General features: G+C 44.7%; 1 protein-coding gene across 7 annotated transcripts; it reads left to right on the plus strand.

Moving 5' to 3' along the window:
- Window positions 1-247: 247 nt before the first annotated feature.
- On the plus strand, window positions 248-22,277 carry agpat3 (1-acylglycerol-3-phosphate O-acyltransferase 3). Of its 7 annotated transcripts, none has more exons than XM_048979135.1 (11): window positions 248-470; window positions 10,495-10,552; window positions 12,124-12,205; window positions 12,764-12,987; window positions 13,075-13,244; window positions 13,334-13,495; window positions 14,078-14,231; window positions 14,958-15,060; window positions 15,745-15,820; window positions 16,205-16,403; window positions 18,207-22,277. In XM_048979135.1, exons 4-11 carry the CDS (start codon window positions 12,810-12,812, stop codon window positions 18,296-18,298), a joined length of 1,134 nt encoding a protein of 377 aa, XP_048835092.1. In that variant the 5' UTR covers window positions 248-470; window positions 10,495-10,552; window positions 12,124-12,205; window positions 12,764-12,809; the 3' UTR covers window positions 18,299-22,277. The 7 variants fall into 7 exon arrangements, with proteins under 7 accessions (XP_048835092.1, XP_048835093.1, XP_048835098.1 ...); XM_048979138.1 differs by lacking the exon at window positions 248-470 and adding an exon at window positions 8,639-9,262; XM_048979137.1 differs by lacking the exon at window positions 248-470 and adding an exon at window positions 8,639-9,201.
- The last annotated feature ends 672 nt before the right edge of the window (window positions 22,278-22,949 follow it).

Raw genomic sequence — 22,949 nt, forward strand, 5'->3', positions numbered from 1 at the left:
TGAAAATCAAGCTTTTAAAAATGTGCCGTACGTAGTGGAAATGAAGAACCGGAGTAAGACGTTATGACATACTTTTCTTTTCAGGCTAATTATTATCTTTCTATCTATCTATTTATTTATTTTTGCTTTGCTCAGTAACTCCTTATACGTCCATAATTTAATTAGATGTTGTTTCGGAATTGGAACGTTTACTATAAGACATTATTAATTGGAACCGTTAACTCCCACAGACCGTTTCCTGTCGAACGGCAAGGCAGGTCGGACCGGAAAGTCTGTGCCGCTCTACTGTGCTGGAGGGATGGAGCTTTAGCTTACGGACAAAGAATAGGAGCGTTCTATATAGCTAACCATCATCGGCTGATCGTATACGGAATAAATGTTGCATCATTTGTAAATTTTCTGTAGCGAAATACGAATTGTGTAACATTCATCCAGGGCCATTCCGGGGACTGGTCACACGTAAAAAACAGGTATTTAGCTGTTCAGTCTGCTGGCAATGTATAGTATATAGTCTGTGTATAGATTATATTCTATTCATAGCCCGATGTCCATCTTACTGTCGGATTCATCGGACCATGCAGGTTTTGGTGATTTGTTGTGTGCATTTTGGTCTATAGGTTATCAGATGTTGGTGGAGTACATTTGCAAAATGCAATGACTAGACACTTCAGTTAAAAGGAATGTGAGCACGTTTCTGGTGGTGATTGACATGAGTTTTAAAGCCAGTTCTTGTAATGGGATTAACTAACCGGGCCCGGATGACAGCACCCTTATGCACCCGAAGCATGTTTGATTGTTTTTATAATTTTTTTCGTTGGTTTGTTTCCTGTACTAGTTCGTATCGCTCATACGTAGAGATGGTACCTCGGACCTGGCGTGATACGGCACCACGTCGGGGGTTATTACAGTGCGTGTTTCACATTGCACTCTCCGCTTACACTGAGAAGCAAGCCCTGCGCATCAGCCTGCGTTTCTCCCAAAGTAGCGGATTCACAGGACAGTCACACCACACCGTTGCACATGTCAAGTGTCTCTGCGGCGGACATTATACCGTTATTTTCACCTAGCCCAATTTAACCTTTCAAAAACTGGAATGGTTATAAACTATCCTACGGAAAGACCGATGCGTTAAAAGACTAATCGCATGGTTTGCAGCCCTGTTTGGAGCTGAATGTTACCGTGCTGTAACTGGGGTAAAGGTCGCCCGGATCGGTGGACGGTAACCGGGTGGATAAGATAAGCGCAAAGTTTGATCAGTCATTTAGATCTATCGATTGAAGAATTAGATTAGCCTTCGGTGGTTTCAGAAAATCCCCTTTGATTTGATCGCATTTTCGATTGGCTTGATGAATTAGTACTGTTTCGACTCATATGTTTACTTTGCACAATAAAAGCCGATAGTGCCTGTCTTTGTGTGATTCTTAACGTAACGTAGGGTTTTGCACTGTGAGACTCCAGGTTGTCGCATCAAATGACCGTTTAGCTGGGTCAGGAATACTTGTGTTTTTTTATCTGTATGTGGGAAAGTTGCTTGGATCGTGTTGGCGATAAGTTTTAGCAATTCAAAGCAGCGAGTCAAAATCATTGTTTCTACTAACTAAGGGAAAACTGTACAGTTTGGTGACATTTACATTCCTATTATGGTAATAGAATTTTAATTAAAAAAATAATATTTAACATTTTTAATATTGTACATAATAATCGCTTTTTAAATTAAGTTACTGGTGTCATGTTCCCACTACTGTGCCTCATGCGGTCCCCCGCTCCGTGAAATCTGCTGCGGCTCTGTGAGGCTTCGCACCTCGGCCGGTCCGCACGGAGTCCTCGGCGCTTGGCAGTCCGCAGCCTGACAGAGCTGGGCTTGTGACCAAGAAGTGCTCTGGACACTTAATCTAGACTGCGAAATGCTTTAAAAAAGGGTATGTTGTCGGTAGCGCTGGAATTAAGTTTGTGTATATAGTGTAATATGATATGTTTAGAGAGATTTACTGATGGGACATTATTGTGTGTTTTGTGACTGGCCTCTGGGTTGAGGTTTAGATGGAAACCTGCTCCTTCCATAATCCGCTTAACAACCCTGACTTCCCAGTCTCCTGTTCAAATCCTCCCCCTCCTCCTCCCACAGGCCAGCTGTCCCATTTGTGTACCTTATTTGATGTGACAGCATGTATCGTTTTGCTTATTCTGTGTCTAAACGCAGTGCTTTTCAGCATGGGTGCACTGTGTTAATCTGGCCAGTTTAATGGTCAAAACTGGCAGTTGATGGCAGATTATAACATACTGGAAAAAGTTGATAAAGAGCTGAACTTGTCACTATAAAATCTGGATGTTTATACACCAGCTGGGGTACTGTGCTCCATGGATATCCCTTTAGAAGTCTTACTATGAGTCTAGAAGTGAATACATGTTTTTTGAAGTAGAAATGCTTGGTCTATTTTTATCGGTTATCAGAAGGGAAGTGATACATCTCATAGTTTACTTTGCAGGCTTTTAGCAAAAACGAGATGCAAGCTCTTTGCAAACTAAGTAAGCTGGAGCAGAGTGCCCTGCCCCCTCCCTGGGAGGGCAGAGAGACAGCCCCTTGCATCAGTAATGAGGCTGGTCTAGGAGTTTCCAGGACTCTGAACCACCCGCTGTGTTGCAGCTTCCACACCATGCCGATTCTCCCAGCCGCTTCTGAGTACATTCTGCCTAGATGCAGGCTGGTACTAACTGTCTGTCAGACACAGGCTCAGTCACAAGATGCACTGCAAGCCGCACTTTGTGCTTGAACCTCGGCAACTTGTGGGCCACAGGAGCTGAAAGCGGTGAGGCCCTCAGATGGATGCAGAGACTCCTTGTGTGCTGTGGCTTTTTGTCTTCATTTCGGTGGCACTCAGGGGCTTATGCTCTCTCATCCGGCTGCATCAGGCTTCCGTGGGTTTGTGCCCATGCTGGTTATGAAATGCAGGCTAGGCATGCAGTGGATCAGCACTGGCAGTATCATAAGCAGCGGCGGTCATCATGATGGCAAAAAATGCAATATTTAAACAAGTATCTGCCCCTTAAGGAGAGAAACCTGTTTTCTTAGTGGCCTTCCTATGTCTTTCAGCCAGTTTTACGATGGTGCTCAGTTTTGCTCCTGTGTTTCGTGGAGCTCAGGTTGAGTCCAGTAAATGAAGCATCTTTGTGTGGCTTCATAAGATGCTTATGACTCACTTTGCCCCAGGGAAGGGATATCAGGGCTGCATGTTTTAATTCGCAGAGGCGGCACAGTGGTAGAGAGGTGGAGCAGTAAACTGTAGGACACTGTATTAGAGTTTACACCAAATTATTAATATAAATCTAATGAAGAATTTAGCTATATAAACAAGTAAAAATTGCAGGTCGTTTTGGATAGAAGGGTCACCCGAGTGACCTAAATGTAGTTTAAAATTAGTGAGCGTCTTTGAGTTGGAGTACATATTTGTAATGAGGCTAAGGTGTCTCATTCAGTAGAGAAACACAACATGACCGCCTTTGTAGCAGAAAGTAGCAAGACTCCTTCTGTCAGGCTGGTGCTGTTTCACTTACCTGTGCTCAAGACTGTGTGCCCAATCACTTTATATTTCTTGGAAGATACTATATAAATGTCACTTTCACAGGAGACCTGATGAGGAACTATGAATGAATATCCATATGTGTTTTGTCAGGGCTCTGACATGTTTGTGCCCATTCTGCATGGTGCAATGTTATGTCATTACACACACATAAGTTTGAGATGGTTATAGTGTTGATCGGGAGCTGTTTTCAGTATTTTGCTGTGAGGCATGGCCCAGCCTACCTGACAGAGTGACACACACCATCTCAGATACTCAAGGGGAAAGATCAAGAGACCCATTTTGAAGTGATGGGGAGTGTTTTAGTCAATCTCTGGCAGCCAGCATTGATTTACACCCCTCCCCAGTGAGGTTTAATGGAATTACTGTGGATGGACAGGCTGGTCTGGAACAACAGGTTGTTTAGGTCCTTAGAACAGTTGAATTAAACACCAAAAGGCAGAAAAACACTAAACTGTGTTTAACACTAATTTGCCATACTTATTCATGCAGTTCATAGGTATTGTGTTCTGTGGGTGTGTTTGTCCAGTACGGGCTCACATTGAGCCTGTGCTAGGAAGCACAGAGGATGTCATCAGATACTCACATCTCACACATCAAAGGCAGTTTCACAGATGCCTAATCCCACTCAGAAATGGGGAGAACCTTTAAACTCCACCCCCACAGAGCCGTTAGTGTGGCTCAGGAATAAAGTCTTTGTTCAGTGATGGACAACAGAGGCGTCTGATCCACGTTGGTTAAAGGCATCTGTCTGTAGCTGTCTCCCCTCCTCTCCAGGGATCTCAGCGCGGTGCCAGGCTGCACAGCTAGAAGCTCTATGGAAGCCTCCTTGTATAATAAGACCACTTTTTTTCTTGAGGAATGACCATGTGCCCTGTCGTAGTTATTCAAGGTTAAATGCTCTTCAGTGTTTCTCCGCCTTTTATCCTGTTGGGGTCCGTATGTAACGGGTGTAGCCAGTCAGCATGGCGTGCTAGCTGAGTTTCAGGACATTGCGTATTGCCCCCCTCCCTCCCCCGGCCCCCCACCCACCACCAAATTGATGGAAATGGGACCTGACTTATCCAGGGTGCCGTTGGCTAGCCAATAAGCACTAATCTGATTTGGTTGGGATTACGCCTGAGGACAACGCTCAAGAAAGTCCTCATGGGCAGTCTTGCTATCTGTTGCCTCGTTGTTGTTATTGGAATGAGGTTACTGGTTCCCCTCTGCATTTCTGCTTGCTCTTTCTTCCAATTGGCTTTTTGAGGAACCCACTGAAGAGTCGTGGCTGGTGCCGGTGTCACCTGCTGTCTGCTTGCTTCGTCCTGCGGGCGGCACAAGCTGCCGTCACGCTGAGAGAGCAGTTCTCCCCCAGCGTACCTTCACGTCATCATAATCCCAGCCTGTTGGTGGATGTCAGTACGTCCTTCCACCACTTGATTGCAGAAATAGACTGACCGTTTGCTGGTTACTGTGTCTGAAGTCTTAGCCCAGCCAGGTACAGTTGCCATGTTGAACCAGGGTGCCGTGATGATCTTCACGGGAATCTGTGGGGCGCTGGTAGTTATGGCCCTTACCTACTACATCTATTGGTAAGTTGTCCTCTGGTACTGCTGGGAAGTGGCATAGTTTGGAAAGTTGTCCAGGGGTTGCTTTTGATCTGTTCCAGAGGGGTAAACAATGCAAATAAGGATCTGTTAGAATCCAGCCTCTGTTTCTGCTCTTTTCATCTCTCTTGTGCATGTTAGTTTGCTGGAAATGGATTGTTATAGAGGCACTTGGGTTGGGTGACTGAGGGTTCAAGCATCACTTCATGTGCATGTGTATATGCTTGATGACTCTGTGATGTGAACCTTGGCTCCAGCTACCATCCGATTTACACCTGCATCTTGACGGCAGGAATTTATCATCATACTAGGTTAAAACAATCAGTTTGTCCCAAAGATTCCTTAAGGAGAAAGTCTAAGAGGTCAGGACTCAGGGCCCCAAATTCAGCCATACGTGTTATTTCAGTGTGTGGTTTCCATGGCTACATCGTTGCTATGGTTGCAGGCTCACAGTGAGGTCCGTATGAGCACGTGTCCCAGCTACTGCCTAAACATCACTGTGCTTAGATGGAGGAAAGTGAGAGTGCGGGAGGCTCGGGGGAGGTGCTGTGTGGTACCGACACTCGCATGGTGGCTGAGGAGCCTCCCTCTATCCTAGGTTGCTGGCCAGTGGACCCCAGAGAGCTTCTCATCAGTGATGCGTCCTGCTGAAGTTAATGTTCCACTCGTTGGTGCTTCTTGGCACAGATTGTGAAATCTCAGTATGAACTTTAGCACACATTTCAAGGAGAGGAGCTCTTTTTTATCCAGATTTTGGCCCATGACCATATTCCACTACGTATGCAGAGTTTTGTTTAGAGACTGTGGTATCTGAAAGACACCCCTTTTCAGCAATGACTGTGTGCCTATGAGACTCAGCCTGTGTCCTGCTTTTTAAGACTGGGCACTGCTGACTGGCCCCACAGCTGTGTTCGGGAGAAGTTAGAAGGAATTCCCTGACAAGGGTAGTTTGCTCCTTAAGCAGAAATCGGTATTTAAATGTCAATGAAGTGATATTGACTCTATGATACACTCTCTCCTGAAGGAACCATTAATGAATATCAATTATTAACGACTCATGAATATTAAAGTTTGCTAATTAACATGGCTTCTCTTCTGCTAGAGCTGGATATCTCAGGAAGTGGCAGATGGTTACATTAGCGAGCTGACCTTTGACCCAACAGCCTGTGTGTGTGACTCTGGCAGAGTCACACAGGGTGACCTTTGGCCTGCATGGCCAAACCCAGAGCTCTAACCTCATCACCTTAATGCCTGTCGCAGGATATCTGCCCTGTCTGGGTATGGAACACAACTTACATTTATAGGGAAATATCACCCTTTGAGCAAACTTCTCTGTCAATGGATTGGTATGTATGGTGCTTTTCCAGACAATTTTATTCATTTTATTGTGGTGAACTATAGTATTCAAAGTATAGTATTGTACTTTTTCCATTTTTATTACAGTCCAAATGCCCCCCCCCCCGATTTGCATCTTTGCTAACCCGCGTTATTTTTCACATCGCTGATCATTTTAGCTGCAGATTGTTTAGTTACAATCATGCTGATCAGTCAGGAAGCCCTCGGGTTAACGTTCAGAAATCATGCAGAATTTTTTAATCTGCAGTCATAGAAAAAACACTACTGGTCCTTAGGGTGAAGCCTTTGCCCCATATCGTCTCTTAAAATTAAGTAGAAGAGAGAATCTGTCACATTGTTGCCATGGTAATTGAAAAACATAAGTAGTGTCTGAAATTGCATACTTGTTTGCTATGTAGGAGGCAAAATTTATTATACAATGTGAGCAGTATGTCCTAATCCTCAGTATGGATGAGACAGTGGGTGAACGGTACCTGGATGACGTACTGCATTCTGCGAAGTGTGCAACCAGTGAACACCGTGCTATCCCCCAAGGCCAACCGGAGATGAAAACCATCACATGCTCAGAAATTTTTGTCAAGATGGTGGAGGAAATTTCTGTACAAATCTAAGTAAAAAAACCTGCCCAGTTACATAAAGTGACTTTTTAACTCTCACCGTAAGTCGAACTACACCATTAATAACCATCCGCATCACGTAATATGTAAGATGGTGACAACAGTGTGTCCAAATGTATGCATACTCATCTTGTACTTAGGTACAGTGTGTACTGCGTTAAGTCAAGTACTAGGCTTCTGATGAAATTCAGTACCTACTGTGTAAGTGTGCGATTTTGGACACACCCATGGCAATGTGTTTGTCGAAGACCAGTTCTGGTGGCCTGTGATCTTCCGTCAGGTCCGAGTGTTTTGATCAGATGAGACAGAAGTGTGTGTGGAAGAGATTGACATCAGCTCCCTGCTGGGTGTGGTAACACTGGGCTTTGCTGTTGTTTTTGCTTTGTCTGGCTTCTCCCATCTCTCAGTGGTGGGTGGTCCCCAGGTCATCGTTTTTATTCCGCTCCCATGCTCTAGGCTTCAGGCTCCCTGCCAGGCGTCCGCTGGGGCAGAATAGCTCTCGGGCATTAGCTGGTTTGCTTGTACACCAAACAGCCTGTGCTCCTGTCCCCGGGCAGAAGGGCAGGGGCTGCACCCTCGTAACCCTGAAAGTGAGTGTATGTGTGAGGGGATAAGAGTGGGTGGGAGGGGCGTTGGGCATTCAGACCCCATTGGTGGGTTCCAGGTGCCCAACTGTGTCAGCGTGAATTAGGTGACCTTCACACATGCTCACACTGAAGCCACAGCTGCTTTTGGCCTGATCTCTCTCTCTTTCTCTCCCTCTCTCTCTCTCTGCATATCTTTCTGTCTGTCTTTTTCTTTTGGGGTCCCACCATTCCTCCTAAAGTCATTGTGTAAGGCAAGAATTCAGAGCACTACAGGGCAGGCAATCTCTCTCTCTCTCTCTCTCTCTCTCTCTCTCTCTCTCTCTCTCTCTCTCTCTCTCTCTCTCTCTCTCTCTCTCTCTCTCTCTCTCTCTCTCTCTCTCTCTCTCTCTCTCTCTCTCTCTCTCTCTCTCTCTCTCTCTCTCTCTCTCTCTCTCTCTCTCTCTCTCTCTCTCTCTCTCTCTCTCTCTCTCTCTCTGTTATTCTTGCTCTTGGATATACTCCAGAATCCTTGTTCTCCTTGCTTGTGGCTATACCCTGGACTTCCTGTTTTTTCCTACTCTTGGCTATACTCTGGACTCCTTATCTTCCTTGCTGTTGTCTATACTCTAGAGTGCAGTTCTCTGATCATTTGGCAAGGGGACAGGCTGGGGATTTAAGTGATGCAATCAAAACACTAAAAATGCTACAAAAAATTTGTTTGACTACTTGTGGGTTAGGGTTAGGTCTGGGTAGGGGTTAATGTTGTCATTGTTGGGATTAGGGTTTTGCCCATAGAAATTAATGGATGATCCCCACAAATATATGAGCACAGGGGCCTGTACTATGAAGCAGGGTTACTGGCTTATTGGGGTAACTTGTCGGATTTAAGGTAGTCTGGGCAAAATGTAAGTGAACGAATATGAAGTCCATTTAAACTACCTGAAATCCAGCAAGTTACCCCTCTTCGTAGTACAGACCACAGGTCTGTATGTGTGTGCTTGTGTTTGTGTTGGGTGGTGTCTTCCATTATCTGACTGCTGTGTTCAGTTTCATATTGGAGTTCATCTTCCATGCAGAAGTGACTGGGCCTCTCTTCCCCGACTTGCCTTTCAGTATTTTGGTCTTCCTCATGCTCATATGGGACATTGTTGTTGTACCCTAAGGTACTGAGGCTTAAACTGAAATGCTGTATCTGCCTCTTAACATTGACTTGAGCATAAAGAGCACATCTGTATGCATAAGCGTGGGTGTGTCCATCCTGGTTATGTGCTGGGCTCCCATCCAATCAGGAAGGGCGATTGCGACAGCGTATGGGGTGACTGCTCTGTAGAAGGTCTGACTCGATGCCCTGGCACATTTCCCTTGAGGCACGTGTAAGCCGACTCCTCTCCCAACGGTCACCTACATAGCATGGGGCTGTGAACTCTGAACCGCAGCATATGCATGTACAGTACATGCTGGATCCATACAGTTCTGATGTTAAGCGGACGTTGTGGTGAGTGGTCCTGCATTGCTGCCCGTCAGTGGACATCCTGATGCTTGCCTCTTTCACACAGGTACCTTGCTTGAGTCTTGTGGTGGTGGGGTGGCAGATGGGCAGCAAGTTTATGGCCTGTATGTTCATGTGTGCGTATGCTAGGTTACCTTGAATGTGTTTTAGCAAAATGTGTGCGTGTCTGTGTCTGCCTCTGTGTGTGTGTCTGTGTGTGTGTCTCTCTCTCTCTGTCTCTCTTGCTTTCTCTTTCCCTTTGTCTGTGTGAGCTTGTATGAGTATGTGTATCTACCAACTGTCTGAAGTCCTAAAGTGCATGTCAGACATCTCACAACTGAAGGGAAAAAGCAATTGAGCTGTATCACATGATAAGCTGGGAAACTTGTAAGATCTTTATCGCATCAGTAACGAGCTGGAAATTCTGTCTCTGGGGCTTTACTCTCACCTTAAGATAAAGCTTCTCAACGCTTTTCAGAGCAGAGAAACGGAAGTTATGGGCGAATCAGAGTTTGAAATATCTTTGACGAGATCAGAGTCTCACCCTGGGGAGGGTGATGGGGGCGTGAATGTGGTGCAGATAGCATGCATGTCCTCTCCACACCGCGCTCTTCTTCCCTGTGTCCCATTTTTCATTGAACTGCTTGTATGGAATTCCTGTATTCAGTTCCACTGAGTTGCCCTCTCCTCAGAAAGGGGAAGTTTACAGGCTGCGTGTCTCTTGTTGTTTGGGGGCTGAGTGTGTGTCAAAGCTACGTGCAGGCATGTGCCTCCCTCTGCCTTTCTCCCATGACCTTGGAGAAGGAGTGTGTGTGTGTGTGTGTGTGTGTGTGTGTGTGTGTGTGTGTGTGTGTGTGTGTGTGTGTGTGCCATCATCAGACACCATCATGCTATTGTGGTTGAAGCTCCTCCTCTCTGAGGAAAAAGTGATGTTTGGTTATGAGTGTCCCTGCCCTTGTCTTCTCTTTGGCCGTATGGGGCCTTGTAGACAATTATTGGCCTCAGTTTGACATACCAACCTTGTAGTTGCTGTTATTCACTTCCCTCACAGTTGACCTTCACCTGAATGATCTTTTTAAAGTGAAGTTCTGTTAATATATGCGATGGATTAAACATTTTAAGGATTTCAACCCAGTTTCCCGCCTTTTCTTCGCACTTTGTTCAATCTCTCATCTCATTCCTTAGGACTCACACAGTCTGTGTTGCTTTTAATGAGCTGTACCGCTTTGTTGCGGTGATAATTTAGCAGATCTGTACTGCTGATGTATGCAGTAATGGCGCCTCTCCTTCTTTCTCCAGGTCTGTTGTTCTGAGTGAGGGACCCTGTAAAAGAGGCCTGTGAAGGAAATCTGCCGTGGTGAGTGAGCAAAATGTGCCGCTACGGCAGACAAAACAGTCCTGTGTCCAAGTAGTTTGCAGGGTTAGGTCTCACCTGGTTCACAGCGCTCACATAAAGTCTTGGGAAGCTTCCTTAATTCTGTCAAAATGTAACAAATTTATTGGTTTCATAACCAATTAACACTTCTGCACATATCTTGTGCACAGACATTTTCTTTTTATTGTGTCATCATTGTTCAGTTCTGTTCTGGCAATTTTGCTAATAATTGCAATTGTAATCAGTGGCTCTCAAAGGGATACTAAACACAAATGTTTGGTGTTTTATGTTACTGCAAAGGTGTTACTAATAAAAATCACCCAGTGAGACTGCTTGTCAATGAACTTTTAAACTCAGAACAGAACTATAATACCTCAGAACAGAACTATGATTATTATTTATTACTATAATTTATTACTAGTGCAATTTACTTAAAACTGGTTATTGTTTCTAATGTGATAAATATTTTATGTAATGAATAACATAATTACTTTTTTTATAAGAAAATACATTTGCAATGTTTGCAATGTTTTTACAAAAAATAAGCAAGCATTCCAAGACTTTCGGTGAGCATTGTAGAAACATGTTATATCTCTTAACATAGCTGTCAGCTGATGTTTGTTAAAAATCAGGACATCAGCATCGGTCGGACGTGTCAGTCTTGGCCACTATTGCTGGTCGATATTTAGACTGTAGTTAACATACGAATATACGGATACTTTCAGCAGCGAATAAAAATAATCATTCACCACGTAGAAGCTCACTACAGTCACTCACTGAGATGCCCAGCCCGACACGCCCGGCCTGTGATGTTTGGTCTGAGGCGCCCAGCCCGACACGCCTGGCCTGAGATGTTTGGTCTGAGACGCCCGGCCTGAGATGTTTGGTCTGAGACGCCCGGCCTGAGATGTTTGGTCTGAGACGCCCGGCCTGAGATGTTTGGTCTGAGACGCCCGGCCTGAGATGTTTGGTCTGAGACGCCCGGCCTGAGATGTTTGGTCTGAGACGCCCGGCCTGAGATGTTTGGTCTGAGACGCCCGGCCTGAGATGTTTGGTCTGAGACGCCCGGCCTGAGATGTTTGGTCTGAGACGCCCGGCCTCATCTCTGTGTTGGTGTCCTTTTCAGGCCGAGTACCGAGTTGGTGCTACAATAAAGGACTGTGGTGTAGGTTTCACATTCGTTATCATTGGATTTTTGTCCACAATGATTTATGAGTGTGGAAACCTTTGGGTCAGAGCACAGGGTCCGCCAGCGTCCCTGTAGCAGGTTGGGTTAACAGCCTTGCTAAAGGGCTCAATGGTGATAAGATCACTCTGCCAGCCATGGGATTCAAACCCACGACCTTTCTGGTCATGGGCACAGACCCCTGCCCCACCAAGTCACACACCACCCCTTGTGGCTGCAGTTGCCGTTTCAGTTCCCTTTTTTAGCATTTTTTTGTATGTGTATATAAAATCTATTAATAATAACTTATGATTACAGCTGAGAACAAAAATTGTAATTTCTGGTGATTTAAATTTCATGGAAAGACAAAAGCTTTATTGTACGACAGGTCTGGCCAGCAGTGGACGTTTGTGAGAAGCTTGATCCTCTCTTTGTGGCTGCCTGACAGTTTTGGCCGCGACACAGAAACTGTAAGATAACCGTTGGAAGCCCTGGCTGACTTTGTAAAGCCTGATCCTGTGATGTTTCCACACTGGTTTTATTTACATGTCTGCCTGCAGTCTGTCTGTGCTGTTTAGTTGAGTGTCCACAGCCTGAATTTCTCTTACATGCTGATCACTACTATTGAGGCAATGTTGTCTTTTCCTCTATTGCCCTCTGACTGGAAGAAATTAAATAGCGTTTTTTGATGGGCAATAGGCATCAGGGACTTTGACCTCACTATGTGTAGGCATGTCCTTGCTGATGTAGTATCCTGCAATATAGGTGATATATAGATGGCACCGAAGAGCCCCCTTGAGGAAGGTTCTTGTTGGTAAGCATAGCATATTGTAATGAGATCTCTGTAGAAAAGGGGGCTCAAAATTGTCTGTCTGTTAAAATGGTACTTTGAAGGGCTACACTCTATATCTGGATGTGCTATATTTCTGTGTTCCCTCTGTCAGACCAGTAGGTGGAGCTGCCATATACGTGAGACAATGTCAATGGAGATAAGTCCATGTTACCTTCATGCTTCCATTGTCCCGCAGGTGTATTGCAGCGCGAGGGGCTAGGCACACACTTCTGCCTCTCGCCATGGGTCTGATCTCCTACCTGAAGACGCAGTTCATCCTGCAGCTGCTCATCAGCTTCGTGTTCGTGGTGAGCGGCCTCATAATCAACTTCATCCAGCTGTGCACGTGCGTCCTGTGGCCCTTCGACAGGCAGCTTTACCGCCGCATCAACTGCAGGCTGGCCTATTCCCTCTGGAGCCGTGAGTCAGCCCTCAAAGCATGCGTGTGTCATGTGACTTGTGATGGTGACCTATGTTCACCAGCTCTCCATCTCCGCCGTGCCCTAGAACTGGTGATGCTGCTGGAGTGGTGGTCCTGTACGGACTGCACACTCTACACTGACAAGGCCACCATGGACAAGCTGGGAAAGGAGCATGTCATCATCATCCTCAACCACAACTTTGAGATCGACTTCCTGTGTGGCTGGACTATGTGTGAACGCTTCGGGGTTCTGGGCGTGAGTGTCTGTGCAGCAGTACATCAGAACGTGGCATTAGATATGGTATTTTTGCTTCCGGTCTTCTGATATTCCCCTTTGCTTATCAGAGTTCCAAAGTTCTGGCCAAACACGAGCTTCTGAAGGTCCCTCTGATTGGCTGGACCTGGTACTTCCTGGAGATAGTCTTCTGCAAGAGAAGATGGGAAGAGGACAGAAATACCGTTTTCAGTGGGCTGGAGAGACTTCGAGATTACCCAGAGTTCATGTGGGTAAGTTAGAGGTAACACTCACACTCCTGTCCTTGCATAGAAACAAGTGAGAATCTGCAAGCCAAGAGCGTGCTGGTTTCTGAAGCTCATGACATCCATGTGCTATTGGGGTTATTATAGATATGTACTGTAAAGTCTGTTAAGGTACTTCATAAACACACTGGGTATGCAAACCTGGCTCATTGTGTGGCTCCAGGTCCAGAGGAACCCTAGGTTATTTCCTCTTGGTCTCCCTCACCATGGCTCTGGGAGGCCATGTTGTGTCTTCCAATGCCGTTCACCACCGGTGGCCATTTGGGACACAGTAGGCAGATTAGCATGGCTGCATTTAGTGTGGAGTGTCCACTGTGCACAAATCCATGCCAGCTGTTCATATGCCTTTGAACACTGTTCCAAATGCCTGGCAACTCCCATAAGGCTAGGCTGCAGGTTAGAGGTCAAAGGTTAATCTGTGTCATGAGGTCATGTGGCAAATATGCAGCTTCTTTGGCAGGAAAAATGAAATTCTGTTTAAAAACCATGAAGGGAGTTCAGTATTTCAGTGGTAAACTAAGATGGTGGTTGTTTGGTGACTTCCTACAGTTCTTGCTCTACTGTGAGGGAACTCGCTTCACAGAGAAGAAGCACCAGATCAGCATGCAGGTGGCGGAGAGCAAAGGCCTGCCCAAGCTCAAGTACCACCTCTTGCCTCGAACCAAGGGCTTCACCACCACGCTGCAGTGCCTCAAGGGGACAGGTGGGGGCGCCGGGGAAAGCCTCTTAAATAGTTCAGATACAGGCATAGTGTGACTTCTCCCACCTCTGCCAGCTCCCTGGCTTTTCGGTTAGCCAGCACACAAAGCACTTGTTTGTTCCTGGGGTGAAACTGCATAACATCGTGTGACCAGCTGAGCAAAACAAACGTGAAAGAGACTGTTGTAGAAACGAGAGTAGGCCCAGCTGGTGTCCTCAGCATGTCTCGGCTCGACGCATGAAGGCCTTTTACTCTGTAAGCACATGATGAAGGAGCGTGCATATGTCTGTCAGTCTTATATTACATTTGAAGTTTGCTAATATTGTTTGGCTGATTTAAGAAGAAAATCATCAAGTCACATTGACCCTAGTGAAGAAGGCTACGATTTCTGCAGCATGCCTATAAAATGCAGATTAGCTGTTTGTAGAAGTACATAGAGCACAATGTAACAGCTGGGACCTCTTTGGTATTGCTGATGGTCTAGCAGATAATGACCCTGCCCAGAGAGTTGGCTTCACAAAGAACAAACGATAGGTTTATAGTTAAATTCCAGTGGGGCATCCGGTCCTCGGATCTGACTACCAGGTCCATTCGGTCACCTCTCGGTATGTACAGGAGCCCCCCTCCCCCCCCCGTACCCACTGTAGGGCAGCCTGGTTTTGATGCTGCTGTGAGATTGTGTGCCCCCTTCCCCCCCCACAGCTCATTCCCCTTTCTCCTGATCCCCAGCGTCTGCAGTTTATGATGTTACACTCAACTTCAAGGACAAGAAGAACCCAACGCTACTGGGCATCATAAATGGGGAGCAGTACAAGGCAGACATGAGCCTCAGGTGCTGCCTACTTCTCCGCCGACAGACCAACCTCAACTGCTATTATTATTACAGTGGTTTATAACGCAGCATGGTGAATTCTCAAACCTGGTTGGTTGGATGGGTATTAATTTTCCATTACCGCACACATTGTAACAGCCAGCGAATCACAGTAGTAAATCAAATTCAAATCAAATTCAAAGAAATTGCTACAGATCACATAGACAACAAACTGCTTCAGGTTGAGGACCAAGACCTGTCCTCATTAACCGTTACTTAATATTACTATGGAAGGTTTCAGTCATGAGAATGGCTCCTCAATCCAATCTCTAAATGTATGGAGGGTGTTTTGTGACAATATTCAATAAAGATGTCATTTATAATTGTAATTTAAGCTGTCATTTAACTTATTATTTATCTGGTCATTTATGTTGCTGTTTCAATGATTATTTAAATTGCTATTTAAATTATACCAGCAAACATTAAAATTGTCAGTCACCCATCAAACCCAGTGACCTTTTCAAATGTAAAAAGAATAGATGGAAGTCATTACATATGCTCACTGAAGTATGATCATATGATCAAGTCATAACTGTGTAGTGCCATGGTCCCCATTCTGTGTGACTGCTGACCCCTGGTGGCCATAGTTTGCTATGGCACACAATACCTACCCCTCTGCTCAGACCCTGTCTTTTGTCCCCACAGGCGGTTCCCTGTGGAGGAGATTCCAGAGGATGAGCAGGAATGTTCAACCTGGCTTCACAAACTGTACCAGGAAAAGGTCACATTCTCCCCCTTTTCTTCATTATTCATAGGCTTAATGTCTCATACACACACACACACACACACACACACATTTTCCACATTTGCTGTGAAGTGAATGTAATATCCTTGATCAGTCTGGGCTGTTTAAATGGTATTTTTCTGGAGGCACAAGTGATCTTTTAAAATATAAAGACCCGTTATTCTCAGTCATTTGTGCATTTATGTGTCCTTTTGTACTGCTGGGTATTTTATTGCAGTAATTAAGGTTATGAATCTTCCTCAGGAGTCTACTAGCAGTGTTACTGCTGGGTTTATGGCAACAAAATCACAGTTCGTCTCCTCGAACCTGTGATTCCTGCACTCCACCATTATCTCCTTATCATGTCATGTTTTCTCTTAGGATGCACTACAGGAGCAGTATATAAAAGAAGGCTTTTTTCCCGGCTCCCAATTCAAGCCCCCGCGTCGACCCTGGACGCTGCTCAACTTCCTGTTCTGGGCCACTCTTCTGCTCTCGCCCCTCATCAACTTCGCCTATGGAGTGGCGGTCAGCGGCTCGCCCCTTCTCATCATCGGCTTCGTCCTCTTCATCATCATAGGTTGGCACTACTTTGTCTTTTCGGTGCCGTTTTGGCATCGGCTGTGTGGCCCCCAGCATGACCTCACACACCGTTGCACTGTGACCTCACATAGTCATCACTATGACATCATATCCACTACAAACAAAATGGCCTCCTGTAATAACCCTCACGCTTAGGAATGGTTATGACGTTACTGTAAATACAAGTTGCAGCCTTAGGAAACTCTTACCAGGATGCTGGTCACATTACTACTGTCCTTCCTGTGACGTTAAAATGTTATATTGATCAAATCAGAATGGTGGCATTTCAGCCTCTTCTATATGGTGGACTATGGATTGTTGGCTTCAGTTATCCTTTGTTTGTTTTTTTTTTCCATTTTTAAAATTTCACAACTAGGTGACACCTACTGTCCGCTCAGACGACAGTGATTCAGTACAGTTGGCCCCTCAGATTTGCAAATTTGACATTCTCAGTTTTGGTTATTTGCAAGTAGGCCATGAAAAATTAAATGAGAACAATTTTGGAGCTTGCTGAGAGGTGGCAGGAACTTGCAGAAGATGCAAGAGTCAAAAATATATAGACAATTCTGAAAATGATTTGGATCACATAAAATGATATATAAATATCAGTGTTATTTAATATCTGTTAGACTAAGTACATACTATATCTTTAAAATGGTTTAAAAATAAATCTATAACTGTGCTCTACGTATCTTAGCTTGGGTATGCCGTACGTCTTTGCAACCAGCCTCACTTGCGTGTTAGCTGTCTTTGTGACCGTGGAATTTTACGTTCCTCCCAGTAACAAACTTTTCAGTTCCGGTAATTTTGCATAATTAATTATGGGTCCGAAACGTACTGCTCACAATGCTTCTGAAAGTTTTCCTGTGAGGAAGAAGACTGTGATGATTGAAAAGGCAAATGTGTTAGATATGCTTTGTAGTGGAAAGTCTGCAAGTTGTTTAGAAATTGGCAATAAACAGAGCTGGAAAGTTCAGGTCCAGAAAGTACAAATCCAGCCTAAGATTTTGTTTCAACCAAGCAGTTCAATATAAGGAGTCAGTCACAGAGTACAAAACTGGTTGGTTGAAACAAAACCTTGGTCTGGGTTTGTACTTTCTGGAGCTGTACTGTCTTCCTCTAGCAATAAATACAGTTTGTATGTTAACAGATTGTTGTGGGTTGAGGTTAGGGGTGCCCAAGTATAATTCTTGAATTTTCACATTCGTGGGATCTCCCGCCCCAAACCCTCACAAATGTGAAGGGGTGCTGCACCACCAAAATGTCCTGGAGGTGAAGTTAATATGTGACCTAACAAACAACTTGGCTGTCACATAAATTGCCGAACATCTCAGATCCCACTTAATAGGTCTGCTGGATCATGGATAAACCAGATTATTAGGTGATATTCCAGCTACCGTATCCTCGTAAACTAAATCAAAATTCAGGTCATTCTTAATCCAGCCAACAATGGAACCACATAAAATGTAGCTGCTGTAGTCATTTTAACCTGTTTTCCTAGCTGACTCCTCGTCTGCTAATAATGAAGTGATCTAGCCAATGCAAAAGTAACTATTTCACACCTGCAGAATCGTACTCGTTGTTGATATTGCTTACAAAACTAAAGCACAGTTGAGTGAGCTCTATCACAAACGAACACAATGGCTGCCAGAGCTATGTCTTGACTTTTAATATAAAGTACATTCCATTTTTAGGAAATTATGCTATTTAGTCCCCAGAAGGACAGCTGTGAGTAGAGGAGGCCCTGGATGCTGCTGTTGTGTCTAATGAAACGTCTTTGTCTGTTTGTCTCCCCTACCAGCCTCCATAGCAGTGCGGCGTCTCATTGGGGTCACCGAGGTCAAGAAAACAGGCTCCAGCTACGGCAACCAAGAGGCAAAGAAGGAGAACTAGAGGCACACGGTCACCATGCCGTGATCATGTGGTCGCCGTGCTGTGATCATGTGGTCGCCGTGCTGTGACCATGCGGTCTCTGCATGGTCACTGCCCCTTTTTTATTCTCTTTAAGGGCATGGAAGCACGCTTGGGTTGGGGTTGGGGGTTAATAGTGATTATACATAATTCAGAGTAGTAATAATTATGATCTGCAATGACTTTCTGTAAGCCTGATCCTGTGTGGTTCCATCCACACCAGACATGCCACTGAACTGGCAGACGGACACTGAGGGCGGAGGGGGGTGGGTCTGGCCCCCCCTCCCTGGGGTCACTACCTCCTGGTTCTGTCATCTGTTCACTGACAGAGGGAATGACTCCTCCTGTCCCCACCTGTAACTTCACCCCTGGCCAGACAGGACTCAGATTCAGAGTCACAGCTGCTTTTCCCTCCATTATTTTGAACTTTTTTTTTTTTTTGTTCTTTTAAAACTCATTGTTGTTGTTTTTCGGGGTGGGTTATGGGGAGATGCACGTCTTTGGCCTGCTGAGCCCTCTGTGGGGTCTAATGCCCCAGCCTGCTGCTTAATAGCCTCCTGCGGAGACCCAGCACTCCAGGTTGCTTCCTCATCCTCCTGAGATCCTCCTCTTCCTCTGCTGGGACATGTTCCAGAGCAGGCAGCAATGCTGATCTGTTTTCTGTGTTTCAGAATGGTGAATCATTGGTGGTCATGGCAGGTCTGCACATATCATTAACAGAGTGAGGTCACCTCACCTCTCTTGAATATTAATAAACTGTTTGCATAGTTGCGATATTCTGCCATCCTATAATAGTCCTGCTTAACAGCATGCCATTGGGGGCTTTTATTTCTGTGGCCTGTTTGTGTATGCTCAGCTTTCCAGTGATTTGGTGGTTCTCCTCCATCCACCCCCCTCTCTACGACATACCCATGAATGCATATATTATGTTATCTGCCTGCCAGCTGTCTCCCATTGCTCATTTGTTTGACTAACAGCTGTTTTCCCCAATGAGGCGAGACAGAAACAGGTGGAAGAGGTGCCTCAGTCTGGAAATTTGACACCCATCCCAATGACTGTGTTAAAGGAACTGCCTAAAAGTTGAAGGCAAGAGCGCCCTCTAGAGCCTGAACTCATGTTGGAGAAAGAGGGTGGGACAGTCCATGAATATGACACCCCTAGCAAAACAGTGTAGCGACTATTGATTATTTATTTATTTTTTCTCCCTCCCTATCCCATGCCAAGCATGCTAGCAGCTGTGGCATCATGGGTATTGATACCAGGTGGGCACTTGTGCTATAGTGCCAGTAGGCTTTCACACAGACCTGTCAGAGGTGTCGCTCTCTACCTCGTTTGCAGCAAAAACATCAGGGAAACAGGGGGACTACAGTAACTGGAAATTCTCTTTTGGCTCCTGTATTGTGTATCAACAGCCTTTACACACAGAAACCTGTGTTCTGCATCACGGTGAACTTTTCCTTCAGAGTCCATAATTACTTTTCCACACTTTCCAGTTTCATTCCTTTTCTCTTTGGTCCCTTCCTGTTTCCTCCTCTGTGCCGGCGAAAGTGATTAAAATGAAGAGTAGATCATAGTCAGATGCAATATTTAGAGCCATGTTTTCTCTCTCCACTTCCTCCTCCTCTTCTCCCATGTGTTCATGAGAGACTCCAGAGGCTGTACTCTGTTTTTGGAGAAATTCTTTTCTTCTGTTCTGGAAAACGACACTCCTAGTGAAGGAACCACAAGGCCGTCAGAGTTAGGAGACACCGTTCCATTGCTGAATGTATAAAGATTCTCGTCAAAATTATTTTGTTGTAGCAATAATAGTGTCTGCCTTCTCTTGGTTTAGTTATTCCCCCCTCCCATGCCCCCACCCCCCCGTCGGAGCACTGGAGCAAGTTTGTCTATTGCCTCCCTCCCCAAATATTGTTTAAACTGTATCATTCTCTCTCCTGTAGGAGACAGATGTTAGTCAACTCTGACCTGCTAAGGGTATTTCATTAAGGGCTCAGTCCTTATGGGGGCTTTTAGTCACTGGATAGCGGCTGAAAATTGTACATAATCATACGCCACTAACAGGCAGCTTACAACAAAAAAAAAGCCTCCATTAATAACTTTATTTGCATTCATTCATTGATTTATTTTTTTCATTGTCTCCAGTAATTCAGTTGATGTTTGGTGAATGACTTTTGTAACATGGCTGGAGCTCCCATCCACTTTGCTTCTATTTATGTTTACTGTAAAATGGGGTTATTTAGTGGCTGTGGTACTGCTTTGAAATCAAGCGTTTAAACAAATGTTCAGCACAGGAGTCAGTTACACTGCATAACGGTGAAGAGTCCACTGCAAAACACCCGTCTCTTTTCACCTTTGACCATTTGTCACCCGTCATGCCAGTGAACCAGAATCCCAGTAGAACTGTGATGTGGAGGGAACCATGAGACGCAATGTCTTTGGGTGGGGGACGATGGAGGGTGATGTTCTATAATTGATTTCTCTTGATTTTGATCGCCAGTGAGCAGGTTTTCTGCGATTAACACTTTCTAGAGGAAAGATCTGTGCAAGCCTGGGCTTGGTGTGTATGCATGTGCGGTAGCCGCTGTAACTCCCCGCGAGTAGCTGCTGGAGAGATGACAGCGGTATGCCAAAGAGGCTCGCAGCTTCCTGCACTCAGAAAGGATTTTAAAAGTTTCATTTGATAAGTTTCTTCCTAAAGCTGCGTTAAGCTGTGGATCTGTTCTCTAAAAGGCTGGAGAGATCTTTAGGGGTGGCTTGTCTCTTCAAACTGACCTACCTGCATGTTCAAAACTGTGGCTATCTTCAGCCCTCTGTATTTAATGTGATACTAAATGAACAAACTTTCATGTTAGCATTGTACTGGAATGAGGAGGGCAAGGTTCAGCCTAAAAGTCCCTCCGTTACTCCCCCCTCAGGTATCTGAACAGCCTTCCGTTGACATTTCTCCTGATGAGTAACCTGGATGAAGCAGAGAGACATAAGCGTTACCTGTGTTATACTAGAAGTTTTTACTGAAAACTTAATTTAACCACATAGAATTTTTTGTTATATATATATATATTCTTTTGAAACTATAAATAAACTATTATAGAGAACAAACTTTCATATTTTAGTAACTGACATAACTGTATTTGTTTATTAAAGTCAGAACATTAAACAGTAAATGACCAAATCGACTGACACTTTACGTCAGGAAAATGTCATGCGTTAATCTTATGTTGCTGGTCAGTTATCTTAAGTGCACCTCCTTGGTAAAAGGATTCTTTAAAAAATTAAACAATTTGAGACCTAGAATATCTTCATATGACTGGCGAGAGGAATTCAGGATGGTGGACCAATTAGGGCCATCTGGCGGCAGTGTCAGGTCCAGAGTTCCGTGCGGAAACCAGAAGTGACTGACAGGCTTCCTCCGGCATGGTGGTCACATGTCACTGAGGTGACTCACTCACTTTCCCTGCGTGACCCCACCCCCACCTTCCCAGCAATCAGGAGCCCCCCCCCCAGCAAGTTTTTTTTGGGGTGGGAGGGGCCAACAAGAAGTCTCATCGAATTAATGCAAAGCGGCTTGAAGCCAAAACAGAAAACAATTTTGTCACTTGTCAAAGGGCAGAAGAAGATACAGCCCTCTATGAAAAATCAATGGGACTTAAGCATACACTTAATTAATGCAGTTAAAACGGTTTGATTTCAGTTAGACTTTTAATGAATCTATAAACTCGTATCTTCCTATGTGAAGAGTAAAAAATATGCCTGATGTACAAATGTAACCAATTATATTTTGGCTGCCTGGGTGGTATTCTTTTTTGTTATTATTTTTGCATGATTTGCGGTAATGTGTGATAACATTCAGGGATTTGCTTCCTAAGTGGCTGCACAACAGGTTCATCCGCGCCATGGGATACGACTTACATTGTACGTGCGCGTTTTACCCCAAATGAATTAAATAAAACGACTTCCTAGACTAACGCAAACAACTGCTTTCTTCCCTTATAAATTCCAAGTTTGCGAACAGAAAAGAGGGGTGTCGGTATTCATTAAGACCATAACACATTTACGCTGAGATTTTTGTACTTACTCAATTAGGCAACGATTATAACATATTGTGCATTGATTATAAAGTTGGTTTGGTTCGACAGTGGAAAACTATTTCACGATATCGTAACATAAATATAAAGTCAATCACATGAAACAGCAAGAACGGACTTTTTTAAATCTGAAGATTTTTTTTTGAGGTGCGAATCATAGAAGAATAATCTTCAGCATGACATAAACTTCAAAAAACAGTAATCAATAGTTATTGCAATATATTTTAAAAACGCTTCGGTGTGTATTCGCAACTGAAGCTCACTAAATTCTGGCTCTAATACCTTAAGGCAGGGGTAAGCGATTTTACCCAGAAAGGGCCGTACGTTGTGTGTGAGGGTTTTCGTTGCAACAACTTAATTAAATTTCTAATTAGACGACTGATTGGCTGAAGAGTCCTCAGACCTTGGTTTGAACAGCTGACCTAAAAATTATCCCAAAAACTTGCATAGGCACTGGCCCTTTAAGGATTGGACTGCCTACCCCTGTTTTATGGCTAGAAAGACCTACAGACAAAATATTAGTTACTATTCCATTATGAACATCCCCT

This window comes from Brienomyrus brachyistius, chromosome 16 (assembly GCF_023856365.1).
Source record: "Brienomyrus brachyistius isolate T26 chromosome 16, BBRACH_0.4, whole genome shotgun sequence".
NCBI lineage: Eukaryota > Metazoa > Chordata > Actinopteri > Osteoglossiformes > Mormyridae > Brienomyrus > Brienomyrus brachyistius.